Source organism: Pecten maximus, chromosome 11 (genome assembly GCF_902652985.1).
Source record: "Pecten maximus chromosome 11, xPecMax1.1, whole genome shotgun sequence".
Taxonomy (NCBI): Eukaryota; Metazoa; Mollusca; class Bivalvia; order Pectinida; family Pectinidae; genus Pecten; species Pecten maximus.
Window position 1 is genome coordinate 22,515,661 of NC_047025.1, and position 23,555 is coordinate 22,539,215.

The 23,555-nt window shown below is 37.8% G+C and overlaps 1 protein-coding gene across 1 annotated transcript in view; it reads right to left on the minus strand.

Moving 5' to 3' along the window:
* LOC117338089 (zinc finger protein 423-like) overlaps positions 1-23,555 on the minus strand; it is a 71,418-nt gene that overhangs the window by 43,204 nt on the left and 4,659 nt on the right. Inside the window, exons 2-3 of the mRNA XM_033899285.1 lie at positions 7,349-7,426; positions 3,939-4,142 (exon numbers count right to left, since the gene is read on the minus strand). Coding sequence (XP_033755176.1) covers positions 3,939-4,142; positions 7,349-7,426 — 282 coding nt within the window. The remainder of the gene's footprint in view (positions 1-3,938; positions 4,143-7,348; positions 7,427-23,555) is intronic.

Consider the following 23,555-nt stretch of genomic DNA (forward strand, 5'->3'; position numbering starts at 1 on the left):
TATTAAGTTGATTTGTGTTGTTAGGATTCTCAGCAATAACACATCAAGTACAGATTGATTTCAATATTTATCTGTAGGAGTGAAAAACTACTGATGATTTTTTTTATTTGTTTCAGTTTTGAAATACACAGTACTGCTTTATGATTTGGTTTGGTTTGGTTTGTTTTGTTTAACGTCCTATTAACAGCCAGGGTCATCTAAGGACATGCAAGGTTTTGGAGGTGGAGGAAAGCCGGAGTACCTGGAGAATAACCATCAGTCTACAGTCAGTACCTGGCAACTGCCCCACGTAGGTTTCGAACTCGCAACCCAGAGGTTGAGGGCTAGTGATAAAGTGTCGTGACACCTTAACTACTCTGCCACCGCGGCCCCATTGCTTTATGATGCTGACTTATTAGTTAATAGGTAAAACATAATTCCATCCTGTTTATATGGGTGATAAGGTTGATCAATGGAACATGGCGTAATGAGGGTCCTTTACAGTCACAGATTGGTCATAAAACTACACAACAAGAGATCCTACAGGGATTTTGGGCACCACCATATACTGGAGAAATGTTAGTGGTATCAAAGGTTCTATTTCAAGTTTCCTTTCTGAAAAAGCACATTAACGTGTCAAATTATAGGATCATGTAAATGCCAACATTTCAATGTCTCCTTTTGAAAAACTTGTTTTTTAATATGGTCTTATCATCTCAATCTGAACCATATAGGATTGGAGATCAATCAGATCATCCATAGTTCTATCAGGATATCTTTGACTAAGAAATTAGTTTTAACAACTTTAAATTTTCTATGATAGTCAGGTGTTCTTTTTTGTGTATAGTATGAGTATTAGGTAGGATGGGGATCATGTCTAGACAGTGTCTTTAGTATAATTCAAGATGACGGCCAGTCAATCATTTTTTCACTCGGATGGAATCTTAGAATTGAGCATGCACAACTCTAAGTACCAAACTTGCATATTGAGTCTTTTTATTTTCCAATAACTTCTCAGAAAAAAACATGACAGATGGAATGACTGACAGACTATGGACCACAAAGGGAAACTCATTTGAACAATATGTAGTACCTTCAGATCAGGTAGCTGCTTAAAATCTTGCTTCAGAGAAAGAAGATATAGAAGTATAGTTGTATACCCCACATACATTACCAAGGCTGTCAAAGTGAGCTCTGTGCCTTTTTGAGCCAATTTAAAGATGCCAATTTCCCCCAATAGCCATCAAACAATATAAGCAATCAGATTCATAACGTCAATCTGTATCGTCCTGTGTGTACTAGGATTTCAAATCCTGCCCCAAATAGAGCTTTAATTCAATAGCATTGACCCACTGTCACAACCCAGACTGAAAACATTCCATAATCCATCTGATAATTCCCCTTCTCCATTTCCATTTTAACAGTAAATTGCACAAAGATCAAATTCTGGAAACAAAATGCATATTAAACTTTACTTGTCATTACCAACTCAAAAATCTGTCGCCGCTCACTTCAGATTTTATTTCCTTTTGACTCCATTTTATAGCAGAATAGGGTGTCCCAAGGTAGAACACAGCTTGCAAATTTTTACTGAAGGTTGTCAAACTCCAAATAAACCCTTTCCAAATGGTGGCGGTGTCAGGTCCTCTGGGGTGCTGTTCCCCGAAACACACAACCCTCAAATGAAGATTGCCCCCAGAGACAAGGTTCAGGAGTGCCGACAAAGAGATCCTTCAAACTCTTTCCACATTTAAACATGATTTTCCACTGCTTTGCTCTTGAGAAGTTTCACACTTGTGAGGTGAATTACCACTGATGAGTTTGGCATGAAGTGCCAGTAGACACAAGCCAACATCCATGTAGCTGGAGGTGTTCACACATACTCCCGAGACTTCCACTCCATAACAACAGTTCTACTTCATACCATTAGTTTGTTGACTAACATAGCTGATGCCTACTTCTTCAATATCTTGAGTAAAACAACCTTTTGCTGTGCATACATTATCAGAACACTAATCAGTGAATTCACAATGCTAACCAATATTTTTCTAGTTCATGTTATTTTTAACACCTCAAATAGGTTAAACTGTCAACAATCATACTCTGAACTTATGCAAGCAGATTTTTAAAATATTCATTACCCCTTTTTCAGACTTTTAATATTCTAACATTCAAGAGGCCTAATGGGCCTGTATTGTTCACCTGTTCCACAGATTGCCAACTGAAGTCTATATTAATATCTAATTGATCTCTAGTAACATTATGTCATTGATCAAATGAGTTCTAATGAACAAGTGATAAAAGTCACTAAGTTATAATGTACAGGTGATATAAATCACCTGTTTATAATGTACAGGTGATATAAGTCACCTGTTTATAATGTACAAGTGATACAAGTCCCTAGTTATAATGTACAGGTGATACAAGTAGCCTGTTTATAATGTACATTTGATACAAGTCACCTGGTTTGCATGAGGCCTAATGGGCCTATTTTTTCATCTGTTCCACAGATTGCTAACTGAAGTCTATATTAATATCTAATCTCTAATAACATTATGTCATTGATCAAATGGGTTCTAATGAACAAGTGATTAAAGTCACTATGTTATAATTTACAGGTGATACAATTCACCTGTTTATAATGTACATGTGCTACAAGTCACTAGTTATAATGTACAGGTGATACAAGTCACCTGTTTATAATGTACAGGTGATACAAGTCACCTGTTTATAATGTACAGGTGATACAATTCACCTGTTTATAATGTACAGGTAATACAAGCACTAGTTATAATGTACAGGTGTATATGTCTCTTGATTAATGATACACGTAGTATAAGTAAGATGAACCTGCTTTAAAAGGTTATCATTTTAATAAAAAAAAATGTGCTCAGCAAGAGGCCCATGGGCCTTAACAGTCACCTAAGATGTTAAAGTCTTTGATTTTAGCATATTTAATCCCGTGACTTTGAATGAGGCCAAGGTCATTCACTTAAACAAACTTTGTACCCTTTCATCCCAGTATGCTACAGGGCCATAATCAGGTTTCTGACATTCTTGGTTATTGAGAAATTAATCGAAAGGTTTTAGCATATTCAACATCTGTGACCTTGAATTTACATTTGAACAAATTGGTAGCCCTTCATCCTAGCATGCTACAAATCCTATATCAGGTCTTTGGGCCTCTTGGTTATCAAGAAGACGTTGATTAAAGATTTAAGCATATTTGACCCCTATAACCTTGAATAAAGGTCAATGTCATCCATTTGAACAAACTTGGTAGCCTTCATACCAGCATGCTACAAACCTAATATCGGGTCTCTTGGCCTCTCGGTTATCAAGAAGTTGTTTAAAGATTTAAGCATATTGACCCCTGTGACCTTGAATGAAGGCCAAGGTCATCCATTTAAACAAACTTGATAGCCAGTCATCCCAGCATGCTACAGACCCAATATCATGTCCCTGGGCCTGTTGGTTAATGAGAAGTTGAAAATATAAATTGATTCGCAATAGGGCAACAGAGACTACATCTCAGGTGACCTAAAATGCTTTAATGGCAAAGTATCTGCAAAAGATATTCTAATGCAAATATGCAGGGTTTTTTAGTCATATTTTCTCCACAATTCCTATCTATTCTCACTGCCTGGATGTAATTGTAGGCAGAAAAGAATTGGTCAATAAAAATGTCACATCGTCCACATCAAGACTTGTTTAAGTGAACAGTAGTCACGATTTTGTTCCGAGCTGGTGTCAATCTTAGCATGTTAGGGCCAGCAAGGGCCCTGAGTAGGTAAGTAAAACTGCCCCATCGAGAACCATTCTTGAATGTATCCTTGATTTACTACATACTTGGAAGAAAAAAATTAATTGAAATTTTTTTTGATGTTGCGACATTTTGTGTGTCAGTTGGGTAACATGACATAAATGAAAAATTTTATTTTCAGTCACTTAGGACTTACCTGGAACACACTCAAAGTTCCTATGGTCCATAAACTGCTCAAGGTTTCCAAATAAACTCCCGCACGTGTCACAATGGAACTCTCCTGTGTCTCCGGAGTCTGAACGGTTACCATTGACAACACCCTCTACATCAGAGTTGTGGCTCAACTTGAGGCCATTGTCACTCGGTTCGACATTTTCTGCCACACACAATCTCTTGGCCACTACAAGTGAAATATTGGCAAGTTGTTTTAAAGAAACAATAAAACTTGACAAGCAATGTTCAGTAAATTTATTTTTCGGAAAACTTCTGCCATACTGCTTCTGGTTATTTGGCATGCAAGTAACATTGGGTGATAGTTAAATGGGCAGTTATACTCTTGGTGGCACTGAGCATTACAAGACAGAGCTAGTATTATAGTTACTCTGCATATACCTCATAAAACTACCCAGCCAGGATTAATCCCTCACCTCCACACATTATTGGCCATTGGATATATAGTCTTTCAATACCCAACTTTGGTTGTGAACCTTTACCTTGATTGCATTGTAATTTAACAACTGGGGAAAAACAATACTTCCTACTAACTTCAAATTAAATTTTCACATCACATGTAAAATAAATTCTCTACATCCATTACATCGCCTTGGATATTTCCTTTCCGTCTTCTTCCTTACAATCATCTTCCTAGCCAATACTTATACTAGGTTTTGAATTCTGATCATTTCAATAATTGAAAAAGATGTTTCAGTACTTCATCTAAGTAGCTTTGGTACTTTTTTACTTGTTTCCGTACATCATTAATTGTTTCAGTATCTTTCCTTCAGCCAAAATCAGTGTAGGTATCGTTGCTTATTGAACAAACTGTACACCATCTGAGACATCTGTTCAGTCAGTGTTGTGTTTTTCTTAACAGTAAACACTAAAAGTAACCTTTGATCAAAGATTGTTTTTAAATAAAGGCACATTCAATGAAAACTTGTTTTCTGTTCAAAAAAGTATTGCATGTTCTTTATTGCAATAAACAACAGATCACCATTGTCAATTGAATTTTATTGGTGACCCTCAAATACCTTCCTCCTAGTAGAATTTCCAGACCTGTGACTTCTTCAATTACAAGAGATCCCAGAAGGATCTTGCATTGGTACCCCGGTGCTCACCATCAAATGACTTTAATTGGCTCTCTATAGACTTCTTAATCATTTGAAAACGAGCTGAACCTACATATTATCATGAACTCAGTAAAGACATGTACTGGTCACACCACCGGTACCTGTACCAGACAGTTAAGACATGTACTCAGGCCACACCACCTGTACCAGACAGGTAAGACATGTACTGTACTGGCCCCACCACCTGTACCAGACAGTTAAGACATATACTGTACTGGCCCCACCACCTGTACCAGACAGGTAAGACATGTACTGTTCTAGCTCCACCACCTGTACCAGACAGATAAGACATGTACTGTACTAGCTCAACCACCTGTACCAGACAGTTAAGACATGTACAGGCCCCACCACCTGTACCAGACAGTTAAGACATGTACAGGCCCCACCACCTGTACCAGACAGATAAGACATGTACTGTACTAGCTCCACCACCTGTACCAGACAGTTAAGACATGTACAGACCCCACCACCTGTACCAGACAGTTAAGACATGTACAGGCCCCACCACCTGTACCAGACAGATAAGACATGTACTGTACTAGCTCCATCACCTGTACCAGACAGTTAAGACATGTACTGGCCCCACCACATGTACCAGACAGTTAAGACATGTACAGGCCCCACCACCTGTACCAGACAGTTAAGACATGTACTGGCCCCCACTACCTGTACCAGACAGTTAAGACATATACTGTACTGGCCCCACCACCTGTACCAGACAGTCAAGACATGTACTGGTCACACCACCTGTACCAGACAGTTAAGACATGTACTGGCCCCACCACCTGTACCAGACAATTAAGACATGTACAGGCCCCACCACGTGTACCAGACAGTTAAGACATGTACTGTCCCCATCACCTGTACCAGACAGTTAAGACAAGTACAGGCCACACCACCTGTACCAGACAGTTAAGACATGTACTGGTCACACCACCTGTACCAGACAGTTAAGACATGTACTGGCCCCACCACCTGTACCAGACAGTTAAGACACATATACTGCTCACACCACCTGTATCAGACAGTTCAGACATGTACTGGTCACACCACCTGTACCAGACAGTTAAGACATGTACTGGTCACACCACCTGTACCAGACAGTTAAGACATGTACTGGCCCCACCACCTGTACCAGACAGTTCAGACATGTACAGACCCCACCACCTGTACCAGACAGTTAAGACCTGTACAGGCCCCACCACCTGTACCAGACAGTTAAGACATGTACTGGCCACACCACCTGTACCAGACAGTTAAGACATGTACAGACCCCACCACCTGTACCAGACAGTTAAGACCTGTACAGACCCCACCACCTGTACCAGACAGTTAAGACCTGTACAGGCCCCACCACCTGTACCAGACAGTTAAGACATGTACTGGCCACACCACCTGTACCAGACAGTTAAGACATGTACTGGCCCCACCACCAGTACCAGACAGTTAAGACATGTACTGGCCCCACCACCTGTACCAGACAGTAAAGACATGTACTGGCCACACCACCTGTACCAGACAGTTAAGACATGTACAGGCCCCACCACCTGTACCAGACAGTTAAGACATGTACTGGTCCCACCACCTGTACCAGACAGTTAAGACCTGTACAGGCCCCACCACCTGTACCAGACAGTTAATATATGTACTGTCCCCACCACCTGTACCAGACAGTTAAGACATGTACAGGCCCCACCACCTGTACCAGACAGTTAAGACATGTACTGGCCCCACTACCTGTACCAGACAGTTAAGACATGTACAGGCCACACCATCTGTACCTGACAGTTAAGACATGTACAGGCCACACCACCTGTACCTGACAGTTAAGACATGTACAGGCCACACCATCTGTACCTGACAGTTAAGACATGTACAGGCCCCACCACCTGTACCAGACAGTTAAGACATGTACAGGCCACACCACCTGCACCAGACAGTTAAGACATGTACAGGCCACACCATCTGTACCAGACGGTTAATATATGTACTGTCCCCATCACCTGTACCAGACAGTTAAGACATGTACTGGTCACACCACCTGTACCAGACAGTTAAGACATGTACTGGCCCCACCACCTGTACCAGACAGTTAAGACATGTACTGGTCACACCACCTGTACCAGACGGTTAATATATGTACTGGCCCCACTACCTGTACCAGACAGTTAAGACATGTACTGGTCACACCACCTCATATGTTCATATGTTTTTTATGAAAATCCCTATAATGTTGTAATTGGATGCAGTTACTTACCAGGTTCTTCTTCAACATTCTCGTCCTCAAGGACTGGTTCCATCTCTCCTTCAACATCATCATCCTCTTCTCCTAATCCTGTCAATAGATGAAGAGTCTGAATATAACTGCTGAATTATAAACTTGTCAACACTGTATAACACACTCTTGTGCTCTACTCATCAAGAATTTTTTCAGTTTACAGTCAGACATTTAGTGACATGTCCACACACTTAATTAGTCTGTGACATATTAAGTCACATGTCCACAAAGTTAATTAGTCTGTGACATATTTAGTCGCATGTCCACAAACTTAATTAGTCTGTGATATATTAAGTCACATGTCCACAAAGTTAATTAGTCTGTGACGTATTAAGTCACATGACCACAAAGTTAATTATTCTGTGACATATTAAGTCAAATGAGTTAATTAGTCTGTGACATATTAAGTCAAATGTCCACAAAGTTAATTAGTCTGTGACGTATTAAGTCACATGACCACAAAGTTAATTAGTCTGTGACATATTAAGTCAAATGAGTTAATTAGTCTGTGACATATTAAGTCAAATGTCCACAAAGTTAATCAGTCTGTGACATGTTTAGTCATATGTCCAGTTTGGTTGTTGTGACTCACTTAAAAAGAGTAATATCCACATATATATATCTTAGTGTATAGTACTAGTGTATCCATAGTTTTATCAGTCACAGGTTTAGTGGTGTATCTACAGTTTTATCAGTCACAGGTTTAGTGTATAGTGTATCCACACAGTTTTATCAGTCACAGGTTTAGTGTATAGTATGTCCTCACAGTTTTATCAGTCACAGGTTTAGTGTATAGTGTATCTACAGTTTTATCAGTCACAGGTTTAGTGTATAGTATATCCACACAGTTTTATCAGTCACAGGTTTAGTGTATAGTGTATCCACACAGTTTTATCCGTCACAGGTTTAGTGTATAGTGTATCCACAGTTTTATCAGTCACAGGTTTAGTGTATAGTATATCCACACATTTTTATCAGTCACAGGTTTGGTGTATAGTATATCCACAGTTTTATCAGTCACAGGTTTAGTGTATAGTGTATCCACAGTTTTATCAGTCACAGGTTTAGTGTATAGTATATCCATAGTTTTATCAGTCACAGGTTTAGTGTATAGTATATCGATCCACACAGTTTTATCAGTCACAGGTTTAGTGTATCATGTATCCACACAGTTTTATCAGTCACAGGTTTAGTGTATAGTGTATCCACACAGTTTTATCCGTCAAAGGTTTAGTGTATAGTGTATCCACACAGTTTTATCAGTCACAGGTTTAGTGTATAGTGTATCCACACAGTTTTATCAGTCACAGGTTTAGTGTATAGTGTATCCACACAGTTTTATCAGTCACAGGTTTAGTGTATAGTGTATCCACACAGTTTTATCAGTCACAGGTTTAGTGTATCATGTATCCACACAGTTTTATCAGTCACAGGTCTAGTGTATAGTGTATCCACAGTTTTATCAGTCACAGGTTTAGTGTATAGTGTATCCACAGTTTTATCCGTCACAGGTTTAGTGTATAGTGTATCCACAGTTTTATATTCATCACCTAAAGGTTTAGTGTATAGTATATCGACACAGTTTTTTCAGTCACAGGTTTAGTGTATAGTGTATCCACACAGTTTTATCAGTCACAGGTTTAGTGTATAGTGTATCCACAGTTTTATCCGTCACAGGTTTAGTGTATAGTGTATCCACAGTTTTATATTCATCACCTAAAGGTTTAGTGTATAGTATATCGACACAGTTTTTTCAGTCACAGGTTTAGTGTATAGTGTATCCACACAGTTTTATCAGTCACAGGTTTAGTGTATAGTGTATCCACACAGTTTTATCAGTCACAGGTTTAGTGTATAGTGTATCCACACAGTTTTATCAGTCACAGGTTTAGTGTATAGTGTATCCACACAGTTTTATCAGTCACAGGTTTAGTGTATAGTGTATCCACACAGTTTTATCAGTCACAGGTTTAGTGTATAGTGTATCCACACAGTTTTATCAGTCACAGGTTTAGTGTATAGTGTATCCACACAGTTTTATCAGTCACAGGTTTAGTGTATAGTGTATCCACACAGTTTTATCAGTCACAGGTTTAGTGTATAGTGTATCCACACAGTTTTATCAGTCACAGATTTAGCGTATAGTATATCCACACAGTTTTATCAGTCACAGGTTTAGTGTATAGTGTATCCTAGTTTTATCAGTCACAGGTTTAGTGTATAGTGTATCCACAGTTTTATCAGTCACAGGTTTAGTGTATAGTGTATCCACAGTTTTATCAGTCACAGGTTTAGTGTATAGTGTATCCACAGTTTTATCAGTTACATATATAGTGTATAGTGTATCCACAGTTTTATCAGTCACAGGTTTAGTGTATAGTGTATCCACACAGTTTTATCAGTCACAGGTTTAGTGTATAGTGTATCCACACAGTTTTAACGGTTACAGGTTTAGTGTATAGTACTGTATCCACAGTTTTATCAGTCACAGGTTTAGTGTATCATGTATCCACAGTTTTATCAGTCACAGATTTAGTGTAAAGTGTATCCACAGTTTTATCAGTCACTGGTTTAGTGTATATAGTGTATCCACAGTTTTATCAGTCACAGGTTTAGTGTATAGTGTATCCTAGTTTTATCAGTCACAGGTTTAGTGTATATAGTATATCCACAGTTTTATCAGTCACAGGTTTAGTGTATAGTGTATCCACAGTTTTATCAATCACAGGTTTAGTGTATCATGTATCCGCACAGTTTTATCAGTCACAGGTTTAGTGTATAGTGTATCCACAGTTTTATCAGTAACAGGTTTAGTGTATAGTGTATCCACATAGTTTTATCAGTCACAGGTTTAGTGTATAGGGTATCCACAGTTTTATCAGTCACTGGTTTATATTGTATAGTATATCGATCCACACAGTTTTATCAGTCACAGGTTTAGTGTATATAGTGTATCCACAGTTTTATCAGTCACAGGTTTAGTGTATAGTATATCCACAGTTTTATCAGTACAGGTTTAGTGTATAGTATATCCACAGTTTTATCAGTCACAGGTTTAGTGTATAGTATATCCACAGTTTTATCAGTCACATGTTTAGTGTAAAGTGTATCCACAGTTTTATCAGTACAGGTTTAGTGTATCATGTATCCACACAGTTTTATCAGTAACAGGTTTAGTGTATAGTGTATCCACAGTTTTATCAGTAACAGGTTTAGTGTATAGTATATCCACAGTTTTATCAGTCACAGGTTTAGTGTATAGTGTATCCACACAGTTTTATCCGTCACAGGTTTAGTGAATAGTGTATCCACAGTTTTATCAGTCACAGGTTTAGTGTATAGTGTATCGACACAGTTTTATCAGTCACAGGTTTAGTGTATCATGTATCCACACAGTTTTATCAGTCACAGGTTTAGTGTATAGTGTATCCACACAGTTTTATCAGTCACAGGTTTAGTGTATAGTGTATCCACACAGTTTTATCAGTCACAGGTTTAGTGTATCATGTATCCACACAGTTTTATCAGTCACAGGTCTAGTGTATAGTGTATCCACAGTTTTATCAGTCACAGGTTTAGTGTATAGTGTATCCACAGTTTTATCCGTCACAGGTTTAGTGTATAGTGTATCCACAGTTTTAAATTCATCACCTAAAGGTTTAGTGTATAGTATATCGACACAGTTTTATCAGTCACAGGTTTAGTGTATAGTGTATCCACACAGTTTTATCAGTCACAGGTTTAGTGTATAGTGTATCCACACAGTTTTAACGGTCACAGGTTTAGTGTAAAGTGTATCCACAGTTTTATCAGTCACAGGTTTAGTGTATCATGTATATACACAGTTTTATCAGTAACAGGTTTAGTGTATAGTGTATCCACAGTTTTATCAGTCACAGGTTTAGTGTATAGTGTATCCACAGTTTTATCAGTCACAGGTTTAGTGTATAGTATATCCACAGTTTTATCAGTCACAGGTTTAGTGTATAGTACATATCCACACAGTTTTATCAGTCACAGGTTTAGTGTATCATGTATCCACACAGTTTTATCAGTCACAGGTTTAGTGTATAGTGTATCCACAGTTTTATCAGTCACAGGTTTAGTGTATAGTGTATCCACACAGTTTTATCAGTCACAGGTTTAGTGTATAGTATATCCACACAGTTTTATCAGTCACAGGTTTAGTGTATAGTATATCCACACAGTTTTATCAGTCACAGGTTTAGTGTATAGTGTATCCACAGTTTTATCAGTCACAGGTTTAGTGTATAGTATATCCACACAGTTTTATCAGTCACAGGTTTAGTGTATAGTGTATCCACAGTTTTATCAGTCACAGGTTTAGTGTATAGTGTATCCACAGTTTTATCAGTCCCAGGTTTAGTGTATAGTGTATCCACAGTTTTAAATTCATCACCTAAAGGTTTAGTGACATGCAACAACAGTTTGTTTAGTTTCACCAGTTTTATAATTCAGCCACATGCAACCAATTTGTGAAGTATTATCAAACAAATTGCTTATATTATTAAGCTACTCAGTATTTGTCACATGGTTTAAATATTACCACAGTTTGGTCAGTCAATGCCTTTGTACAAACATGTACAGCTGAGTGCCGCAATGCAACGTACCTTATTATAAGGTTCGAAGTACTGTTTATGTAGCAAACATTGTTGAAGAATTTGTATTGGTTATGTACATGTATATAGCTTGAACAGAACTATTTGATGAAACCATATTTGGAACTTTCGAAAAATAAATCTGTCAAATATTTTTTATTAAATTTCCCATTAAGGATCAAAATATAATCAAAGAACAATTATTCCGATGATACCGTGCCCTTGAACATGTGTTATAGAACTTTTAAATTAACTCTTTTTCAAAAATACTTTTATCAAAAACTTTCATTTTCAAGAAATTGTTTTCACAATTCTAACAAAGCCACTATGGAAATCATAATGAATGACTGAAAACTGTACACAAGCTACCAGTACCCGCGCCTTTATAAAGCTGTTGTCTCCATAGAATTGTCATTTGATAAGTGCTGCAATATGCCTTCCCATGCAGATTGAAATATTCTAGAACTAGGTTTGTGAGATAAGGGCTTTTCGTTTCAATAAAAATTAGGCAGCACCCTTGGGGATCTTCCAAACACCTCGAGTACTAAATGTATCTTTGATATGAGATGATTTTTCGTAAATGTCTGCTACAAAAAGCTCAGGGCATTAACCGAATATTGTGTTATTGAAAACATGATAATTACTGACATGTAACTGGGAAAGTCGTTTTAACTTTTTAACCATGCAGGATCATCTATTCTGCAGTCTCAAAGATACACGGGTAGCATATCTGACAGTTCAGCAAGCTTGTTACCATGGCAAACATATACATTATCATGTCAAATAGGTGTATTTCCATGCCGAACCACTGTCTATTTCCATGACAGAGTTGTTTCCATATGGCAAAGAGTTACTGATCACCATTACAAAAATCTGTTCTTTTATGACAATTATCTGTCTATAAATGTTAAATCACCATAGCACAAATAAATGGTACTATTGTAATAGGAAAGAGTTATGATAAGAATCAACTTTCATTTTCAGAATAGATAATATAGGAAAATAATCATTGTTTATCGAATATAATCGGTTTTTCTAAATTTATAATTGCCCTTTTTGGAAATATTTCAGTTAATTTAATTGACCCTTTTTGGCCCCACCCATCCGTCCAAGGGGTCAGTCAGGGCCAACATGTGCATACCATTAAGCTGTCATCCAAATTTCCAATGCTGATAATGTTAACAAAGTTAGAATGAATTCCAATAGAAATCAAACAAATGATAGTCAAAAATGTGATTTCCCTATATAAATTATAGTAAAGTTTACCTCTCCCCGGGCAGGGGCAAACGTGATCGAGACCCCTGGGTCATGAAATTCACAATTTTGGTAAGGATCCTTTAGACCCTTCCATCTACGAAAAGTGTTTGATTCCAACATATCTGAGAGTAGAGAAGAAGATTTTTGAAGTTTTAGTCAATTTGACGCTTATGGCCCCGCCCCTCAGGCCCCTGAGGGATGCCATCATTCTGTCCCGGGACCATATAAGTCACAGTTTTGGTTTACCTTTAGACAAAGAAGCGTCCTGCCAAATTTCACTGAATTTGGTTCAAAGGTTTTGGAGAAGTCGAAAATGTAAATTGTTTACGGACGCATGATGACAGACAGAAGGTGATTAGAATACATATGTCAATTGAGACTTCTCTTGTGGGTAGTCCAAGCTCGGGGATAAGCCGATGTAAAAAAAAATCACCTTTTTCTCTGCATTAAGGCCCATATTCTGGAGTAAGCCCATCCCCCACTTTTGCATGTCTATTCCACAATGGAAAAAATAATAATGAAATAAAACAAAAAATATGATATGATTCTTAGAAAAAAAAATTATTTTCCTTACCAGAACAATCATTTCTTTGAAGAAAAAAAAACAGATTTTTTGCCTGATGATTTTTTTTTTCCATGAAAATGACCTTTTTAGAGAGATAATTGACAATCTATTTTATTCTGGATAAATAACACACATTTTATATATTAAACTATTTAGTTTTCATATTTTGAACATTGATTTTTATCACATGTACCATGCCCAATGAATAAATTGGGTCTAAATATTATATATTGACAGAGTCAATTTCAAAACTAGGCTACAATGAAAAAAGTACACAACAGACAAAGGATTGACACGGTATACATCCTATTTGATTTTCCAAATGAATTACTCTTTATCTAGCTGATATACGCAAACATGCCGAAATGATTCAAACAAGATTTAATTAAGAAACTATTTGGCTGCAACAAAGTAGACGTACAGCATAGATAATAATAATAAATCCATACTTTCTCAATCAGCATTACAAAAACAAATCTGTTGTCTGTGCCGCATTGTGTACGTAAACATGGCAGCCATGCTTGGTGTTTGTTGCTCAATATCAAATCTACTGTTATTTGTTTTCGAAATAGCAAGTCGATCACGATTCATTTCTAGTGCTTAACGAATATCAAGATGTGACAAATAAGTATAACTTCAAACAGTTGAGCAACTGATAGCCTATACAAAAAACAGGACTTGATCATAATTATCTATGAAATGAGTGTATATACATAGTCTACCATAGTCCCAGTCTTGCCAGTAGACAGGTGTACATGTCTACGAAATATTTCTTAGTTCTTAGTGCATGCCTATATGTACTTGTGTAAAAATAAAACGATGTGAAAATGGTTCATAAATTGTCTTCACAAATTATGCGATGACTGAACGCAACACATTTTCTTCTGAACCTTGTAATTGATAATTTTAAAGCCTGTCATCTGCGATTCGTTGACAGGTTCTGAATGGAATAAACGATATATTACATCATTTTAACAAATATTTCAGTCATAGATTATTGATGTAAATTGGGCTACATCCTCTTCCATATCCTAGATGGCCAGACCGTTGCCTAAAATTTTCCTCTTGCATATATGGTCTAATTCAGAGATAAGATTGATTAGACAAAACTATACACAAAAGTTTACATCAATCTGATGTCAACTACCTTTGTTTTCTTTAGAAGAATCAATAGTGAGCTTCAGTAATTATATATTTCTCTAGATCAAATAAATCGGTACATTATTCACCCTAACGAGACCTGTAATCTCTTTGAAGTGGAGATAATTTTCTGAATTATGTAATACCCTGTCTTATTTATCTCGTCCCTTCTACTTAATTCCAAAACTCCCAGGTTATCTAAAAATATTCCAGTTTTGTTTCCATGCACCTGTTTTTATAAAACTCCTATATTTAAAAGGACAGCACACATTATCCTTCCACGGGTAGCAATTTGCATTGCAAATGACTACAAAACTAACAAAAACATCAATACAGAACCTCAATGTCCCAAAATGGAAAAAAGGAAGAAAAGAAAAAATGTAAAGAGTAATTCTAGTATCTGACTGTAATCAAAAGATACACAAGCTATACCAGGGGGATACGATACTGCAAACAATAATTTCTAATCTACCATTGCAGCCAGAGAAAATGATTCCCCTGGGCATGAAACATGCACAAGTAGACAACAAGTAAATATCATTGATGTCCGGGGAATACACACAATCTTTCTGAGGTGATCTCACCAAGATGAAGACTTCTCAATATGGAAATTGTGCTGTCTGCAAATGTACTTAACTCCCTGGAGTACTATACCATTTTCAGAACTAAGGGAGCATTTTCTAGCTAAATTTTCAAATGAAAAACTTACTAGCCTAATTTATCAGTGGAATGGTCCACATAAAGTTTCCTTACGACACATACATTTATGTCACAGATGAGCAGAAGCAGGCAAATTGATATTGTGATCACCTCCAACATCCCTCTGAGAAAAGGTGTTCCTCCCTCCATCTCAATCACTCAGAAGCCTCGATCCTTATAGAAACAAAAAGGATGCTCTTCTAATAGACATTAATCTCCTTGAAAATGATATTTTATTGTGACCTATTTTTGAAAACACTTTTAACCTAATGTTAAAATTCAATGCACTATTATTTTTGACAAAAAAAAAAAGTTCAAGAAATAGTTAATTGTATTTATAATCCTCTTGAAAATTTTAAATGGTGTATAAAATTTTTTATTTGTTGCAATTTCTAGTGCTTGCTAGCTAGCTGCCACAGTTCAGCCTCAAATTTGCAAACATTGAAAAATGTGTTTTCTACAAAGTAGAAGCTTTTGGTTTTCATGCTCTGGTTTCAATTATTTCAATAAATACCAACAATAGGACAATGATTTAATCATTTACATACCGTACAAGACATCAAAATTCCGATTTATCAGATAATATGAATTCCAATCGAAGACATGTAGGTACATGTACAAAAATACATAATATTGAACAGTACAACACCGTACAACTACGACAGGAAATTCAAATCTTTACCTTCAGATCAACAACACATATAGTACACATGATACATTGTGCTATAATAATTATATATAACATAGTAACACAAATGACGAGGGAAGACAATTTCATAACTCTTGCACTGACCGGGCCTCAAACTCACAATCTAATTGTCATCTAATCTACTTGCCAGAAAAACCCACAGCTTATACCATGGCGCCACATCCACATTCTTGAAAAGAATGTTTCAATAACCAATGTAGTCGCGCAGGTGAACCTATACCTTTTCCTGTCCAAACAGCATAAAGCGAGGGTCTATACGGATGGAATAAAACATCGATATGGGACTAAATCTGTGTTTTGGGGTAAATAAATATCTCATTTATCCATATATGAAGGTAGGTGTTATATGTGTCATGCCTGATTTTATTATATTTGCACCGAAATCTTAGTGACACCAAATGGTGTCGGAGATTTCCATGTTTTCATATATATAGTAGTGCGCTCTGGCCTAATTCACCAGATATGGTGTTAGGGCCAGATGAAATGAAGCATACTGGCTTACTGCTGATGATACCCAGCACCTGGTCATATACAACAGGTGAACCAGTCATCTCACTCCCAATATGCTGAGCCTTTAGCAGGAGCAGTGGTAACTACCATTATTAAGACTGGCATGTTTCGGCCAGGGGTCACAACTCAAAGACTTCCTCAAAGGTGTCAACACTCAACTGTATAAAGGCCAAAAGAGAGGAAGTGGCAAGGGGACATTTAAAGAATGAGAAAATTGCTTAAATAAAAGAAGAGAAAAGATTTGATCCTAAATTCAGTTTCCTCTTACGATTATGCATGGGAGCAGCGCTAGCAGGTACAATTCTTATGCCTTACCTGCAAGGCAGTAATTACAAAGTCTTAAGAAATAAATTGAGGTGACTGCAATGTCAAAACAAAATATATGAGTATTGTTTGGCCTGTTTTACGCCGAATATCGGCTGTTTCCCAAATACCAAAAACGTTTTACCTATCTACTTTCTGACGTTTTGTTAATGATAACGCGATTTTCTAAGCCATAAAGTATTTTCCGAACCTAACTAATACCAACGTTATCAATTCAAACAAGTAACATCTTGTAGGCTTTGATCTTGATCCTTAAAGCTTTTGTAATAGATGAATAGATTAATATGAATTAGTGATTTAGTAGTTATCAAAATCATAAATTCATGTGTATATTTATATATTCTACTAAAAAAATTTTTTTTAGGTTTTTTAAAGTTGTTTTTTTTTGACATAAAAACATACACCCAGTGCAAGGCTTGCTTCAGTATAGGCAGAGGGGGTGATTTCATACCCTGTCAGACATGTCAAGAGAGCAGTGCAGGCAGGGTATGAATATTCGTTCTAACCAGGATTTGCCACCTGAACAAGCTTTTGTTGACTGATTTAGAGGAACTTGTTGATCTTTTAATTTCAAAGGATTAAAAAACGAAAACTTGCTCTTTACCACTTCCTATCTCACCATGATGGCATTGTGGGCACATTATGATTTTAGACCATTCAATGTGTTCATTCTATATGTAGCAAGTGATGTTTAATGATGCTGAAAACATGGTGAAATATGCATTGATAAATTTATTTGACAAAATCAGTACTGTTTTTTGTAATTTGGTATTTTCCCAAATTTCCCAAAATGTCAATGAATTTTCCCAACTCAAAGCCAAGAGAGGCTGAGAAATAATGGGAACTGATGACCTATAGTGAAAAAAACGTAAGATCTATATATATATAGACTATTAACCAAAGTGAGATTCTATTTATACTGTACTGACCATGCAGTGTAATATCTATACACCACTGTGAAATATAGACTGTACTGACCACAGTGATGTATATATCGATCACAGTACATGTACAGTACTTAAGTAAGATCTTTTTCACGGAACACTGACCACATTGAGATGTATATATACATGTATATATAAAGACTGAACTGAGTCTGCATGACCACAGTGAGATCTATATATAGATTGTATTGACAACTGTGAGATCTGTACTGTTCTGAACACTGTGAGATCTGTACTGTTCTGAACACTGTGAGATCTGTACTGTTCTGACCACTGTGAGATCTGTACTGTTCTGACCACTGTGAGATCTGTACTGTTCTGACCACTGTGAGATTTAAATATAGATTGTACTGACAACTGTGAGATCTATACTGTACTGACCACTGTGAGATCTATACTGTACTGACCACTGTGAGATCTATACTGTACTGACCACTGTGAGATCTATACTGTACTGACCACTGTGAGATCTATACTGTACTGACCACTGTGAGATCTATACTGTACTGACCACTGTGAGATCTATAATGTACTGACCACTGCATGTGAGATTTAAATATAGATTGTATTGACAACTATGAGATCTATACTGTACTGACCACTGTGAGATCTATATAAAGAATTGTATTGACAACTATGAGATGTATAATGTACTGACCACTGTGAGATTTAAATATAGATTGTACTGACAACTGTGAGATCTATACTGTACTGACCACTGTGAGATCTATAATGTACTGACCACTGTGAGATTTAAATATAGATTGTACTGACAACTGTGAGATCTGTACTGTACTGCATGACCACTGTGAGATCTATACTGTACTGACCACTGTGAGATCTATACTGTACTGACCACTGTGAGATCTATACTGTACTGACCACTGTGAGATCTATAATGTACTGACCACTGCATGTGAGATTTAAATATAGATTGTATTGACAACTATGAGATCTATACTGTACTGACCACTGTGAGATCTATATATAGAATTGTATTGACAACTATGAGATCTATAATGTACTGACCACTGTGAGATTTAAATATAGATTGTACTGACAACTGTGAGATCTATACTGTACTGACCACTGTGAGATCTATAATGTACTGACCACTGTGAGATTTAAATATAGATTGTACTGACAACTGTGAGATCTATACTGTACTGACCACTGTGAGATCTATACTGTACTGACCACTGTGAGATCTATACTGTACTGACCACTGTGAGATCTTTACTGTACTGACCACTGTGAGATCTATACTGTACTGATCACTGTGAGATATATACTGCACTGACCATGCACTGTGATATATATACAAGGGCCCAATGGGCCCAAATCGCTCACCTGCAATGCAGTGATCTTTTCATATATGGATCCTGCAGTTATTTGAAAGCATGCTACAGGACCAATATAATGTCTCTCTGCACTTTGGCTTTTCACTAAAAGTCATTTAAAGATTTAAGCATACTTGATCGACGTGACCTTGAATGAAGGTCAAGGTCATTCATTTGAACAAACTTGGTACCCCTTCACCCCAGCATGCTACAGACCCAATATCAACTCCCTGGGACTCTTGGTTATCGAGAAGAAGTCGTTTAAAGATTTTAGCCTTTTTGGCCCCTGTGACCTTGAATGAAGGTCAAGGCCATTCATTTGAACAAACTAGGTATCCCTTCATCCCAGCATGCTACAGACCCAATATCAACTCCCTGGGACTGTTGGTTATTGAGAAGAAGTTGTTTGAAGATTTTAGCCTTTTTGACCCCTGTGACCTTGAATGAAGGTCAAGGTCATTCATTTGAACAAACTTGGTAGCCCTTCACCCCAGCATGCTACAGGCCAAATATTAGGTCTCTGGGACTCTTGGTTATTGAGAAGAAGTCGTTTAAAGATTTTAGCCTTTTTGACTCCTGTGACCTTGAATGAAAGTCAAGGTCATTCATTTGAACAAACTTGGTAGCTCTTTACCCCAGCATGCTACAGGCCAAATATTAGGTCTCTGGGACTGTTGGTTATCGAGAAGAAGTTGTTAAAAGATTTTAGCCTTTTTGGCCCCTGTGACCTTGAATGAAGGTCAAGGCCATTCATTTGAACAAACTAGGTATCCCTTCATCCCAGCATGCTACAGACCCAATATCAACTCCCTGGGACTGTTGGTTATTGAGAAGAAGTTGTTTGAAGATTTTAGCCTTTTTGACCCCTGTGACCTTGAATGAAGGTCAAGGTCATTCATTTGAACAAACTTGGTAGCCCTTCACCCCAGCATGCTACAGGCCAAATATTAGGTCTCTGGGACTCTTGGTTATTGAGAAGAAGTCGTTTAAAGATTTTAGCCTTTTTGACTCCTGTGACCTTGAATGAAATCAAGGTCATTCATTTGAACAAACTTGGTAGCCCTTCACCCCAGCATGCTACAGACCCAATATCAACTCCCTGGGACTCTTGGTTATTGAGAAGAAGTTGTTTAAAGATTTTAGCCTTTTTGATCCCTGTGACCATGAATGAAGGTCAAGGTCATTCATTTGAACAAAATTGGTAGCCCTTTACCGCAGCATGCTACAGACCCAATATCAACTCCCTGAGACTCTTGGTTATTGAGAAGAAGTCGTTTAAAGATTTTAGCCTTTTTGACTCCTGTGACCTTGAATGAAAGTCAAGGTCATTCATTTGAACAAACTTGGGAGCCCTTCACCCCAGCATGCTACAGGCCAAATATTAGGCCTCTGGGACTCTTGGTTATTGAGAAGAAGTCGTTTAAAGATTTTAGCCTTTTTGACTCCTGTGACCTTGAATGAAAGTCAAGGTCATTCATTTGAACAAACTTGGTAGCCCTTCACCCCAGCATGCTACAGACCCAATATCAACTCCCTGGGACTCTTGGTTATTGAGAAGAAGTTGTTTAAAGATTTTAGCCTTTTTGACCCCTGTGACCTTGAATGAAGGTCAAGGTCATTCATTTGAACAAAATTGGTAGCCCTTTACCGCAGCATGCTACAGACCCAATATCAACTCCCTGAGACTCTTGGTTATTGAGAAGAAGTCGTTTAAAGATTTTAGCCTTTTTGACTCCTGTGACCTTGAATGAAAGTCAAGGTCATTCATTTGAACAAACTTGGGAGCCCTTCACCCCAGCATGCTACAGGCCAAATATTAGGCCTCTGGGACTCTTGGTTATTGAGAAGAAGTCGTTTAAAGATTTTAGCCTTTTTGACTCCTGTGACCTTGAATGAAAGTCAAGGTCATTCATTTGAACAAACTTGGTAGCCCTTCACCCCAGCATGCTACAGACCCAATATCAACTCCCTGGGACTCTTGGTTATTGAGAAGAAGTTGTTTAAAGATTTTAGCCTTTTTGACCCCTGTGACCTTGAATGAAGGTCAAGGTCATTCATTTGAACAAATTGGTAGCCCTTTACCGCAGCATGCTACAGACCCAATATCAACTCCCTGAGACTCTTGGTTATTGAGAAGAAGTCGTTTAAAGATTTTAGCCTTTTTGACTCCTGTGACCTTGAATGAAAGTCAAGGTCATTCATTTGAACAAACTTGGGAGCCCTTCACTCCAGCATGCTACAGGCCAAATATTAGGCCTCTGGGACTCTTGGTTATTGAGAAGAAGTCGTTTAAAGATTTTAGCCTTTTTGACTCCTGTGACCTTGAATGACGGTCAAGGTCATTCATTTGAACAAACTTGGTAGCCCTTCACCCCAGCATGCTACAGACCCAATATCAACTCCCTGGGACTCTTGGTTATTGAGAAGAAGTCGTTTAAAGATTTTAGCCTTTTTGACCCCTGTGACCTTGAATGAAAGTCAAGGTCATTCATTTGAACAAACTTGGTAGCCCTTCACCCGAGCATGCTACAGACCCAATATCAACTCCCTGGGACTCTTGGTTATTGAGAAGAAGTCGTTTAAAGATTTTAGCCTTTTTGACTCCTGTGACCTTGAATGAAAGTCAAGGTCATTCATTTGAACAAAATTGGTAGCCCTTCACCCCAGCATGCTACAGACCCAATATCAAGACCCTGGGACTCTTGGTTATTGAGAAGAAGTCGTTTAAAGATTTTAGCCTTTTTGACTCCTGTGACCTTGAATGAAGGTCAAGGTCATTCATTTGAACAAACTTGGTAGCCCTTCACCCCAGCATGCTACAGACCCAATATCAAGTCCCTGGGTCTTTTGGCTATTTAGAAGAAGTCGTCTAATTTTTTTTTAGCCTTTTTGACTCCTGTGACCTTGAATGAAAGTCAAGGTCATTCATTTGAACAAACTTGGTAGCCCTTCACCCCAGCATGCTACAGACCCAATATCAAGTCCCTGGGTCTTTTGGCTATTTAGAAGAAGTCGTCTAATTTTTTTTTAGCCTTTTTGACTCCTGTGACCTTGAATGAAAGTCAAGGTCATTCATTTGAACAAACTTGGTAGCCCTTTACCCCAGCATGCTACAGACCCAATATCAACTCCCTGGGACTGTTGGTTGTTGAGAAGAAGTCGTTTGAAGATTTTAGCCTTTTTGACTCCTGTGACCTTGAATGAAGGTCAAGGTCATTCATTTGAACAAACTTGGTAGCCCTTCACCCCAGCATGCTACAGGCCCAATATTAGGTCTCTAGGCCTTTTGGTTATTGAGAAGAAGTTGCTTGAATGGAAAGTTGACGCCGGACGGACGGCCAGACGGCCGGACGGCCGGACGGCCGGACGGACGACGGACGGACGACGGACGCCGCGCCACGGCATAAGCTCACTTGCCCTTCCGGCAGGTGAGCTAATAATGTATAGATTGTACTGACCACTTTGAGTTCTATATACATCTATGTACATCAAGACCATGGAAATCATTATAATTATTTTATTACCACTAAAATATATATGTATAGAATAAAACCACAATGAGATATATAGACTGTACTGACCACTATGAGACCAACAGACTACAAATCGCTGCGAGATCAATAGACTGTACTGACCACTGTGAGGTCGATAGACTGTACTGACCACTGCCTGTTGTAAGGTCAATCAACTGTACTGACCACTGTGAGGTCAATAGACTATAACCACAATGAGATCTATACAAACTGCAGCAACACTGATCTCTAGATCTTCGATATTTATAAAAAAAAAATATATATATATATAGAAAGGGACTGTATTGACCAATATAGATCAAAAGACTACTGATAACTGTGTGAGGCCAACAGACTGTACTGGTCACTGTGAGATCTATCAATAGACCACTTTTGAGATCAACAGACTGTACTGACCACTGTAAATATGAGATCAACAGACAGTGTACTGACCACTGTAAATATGAGATCAACAGACAGTGTACTGGCCACTGTACATGTGAGATCAACAGACTGTACTGACCACTGTACATGTGAGATCAACAGACTGTCATGGCCACTGTACAT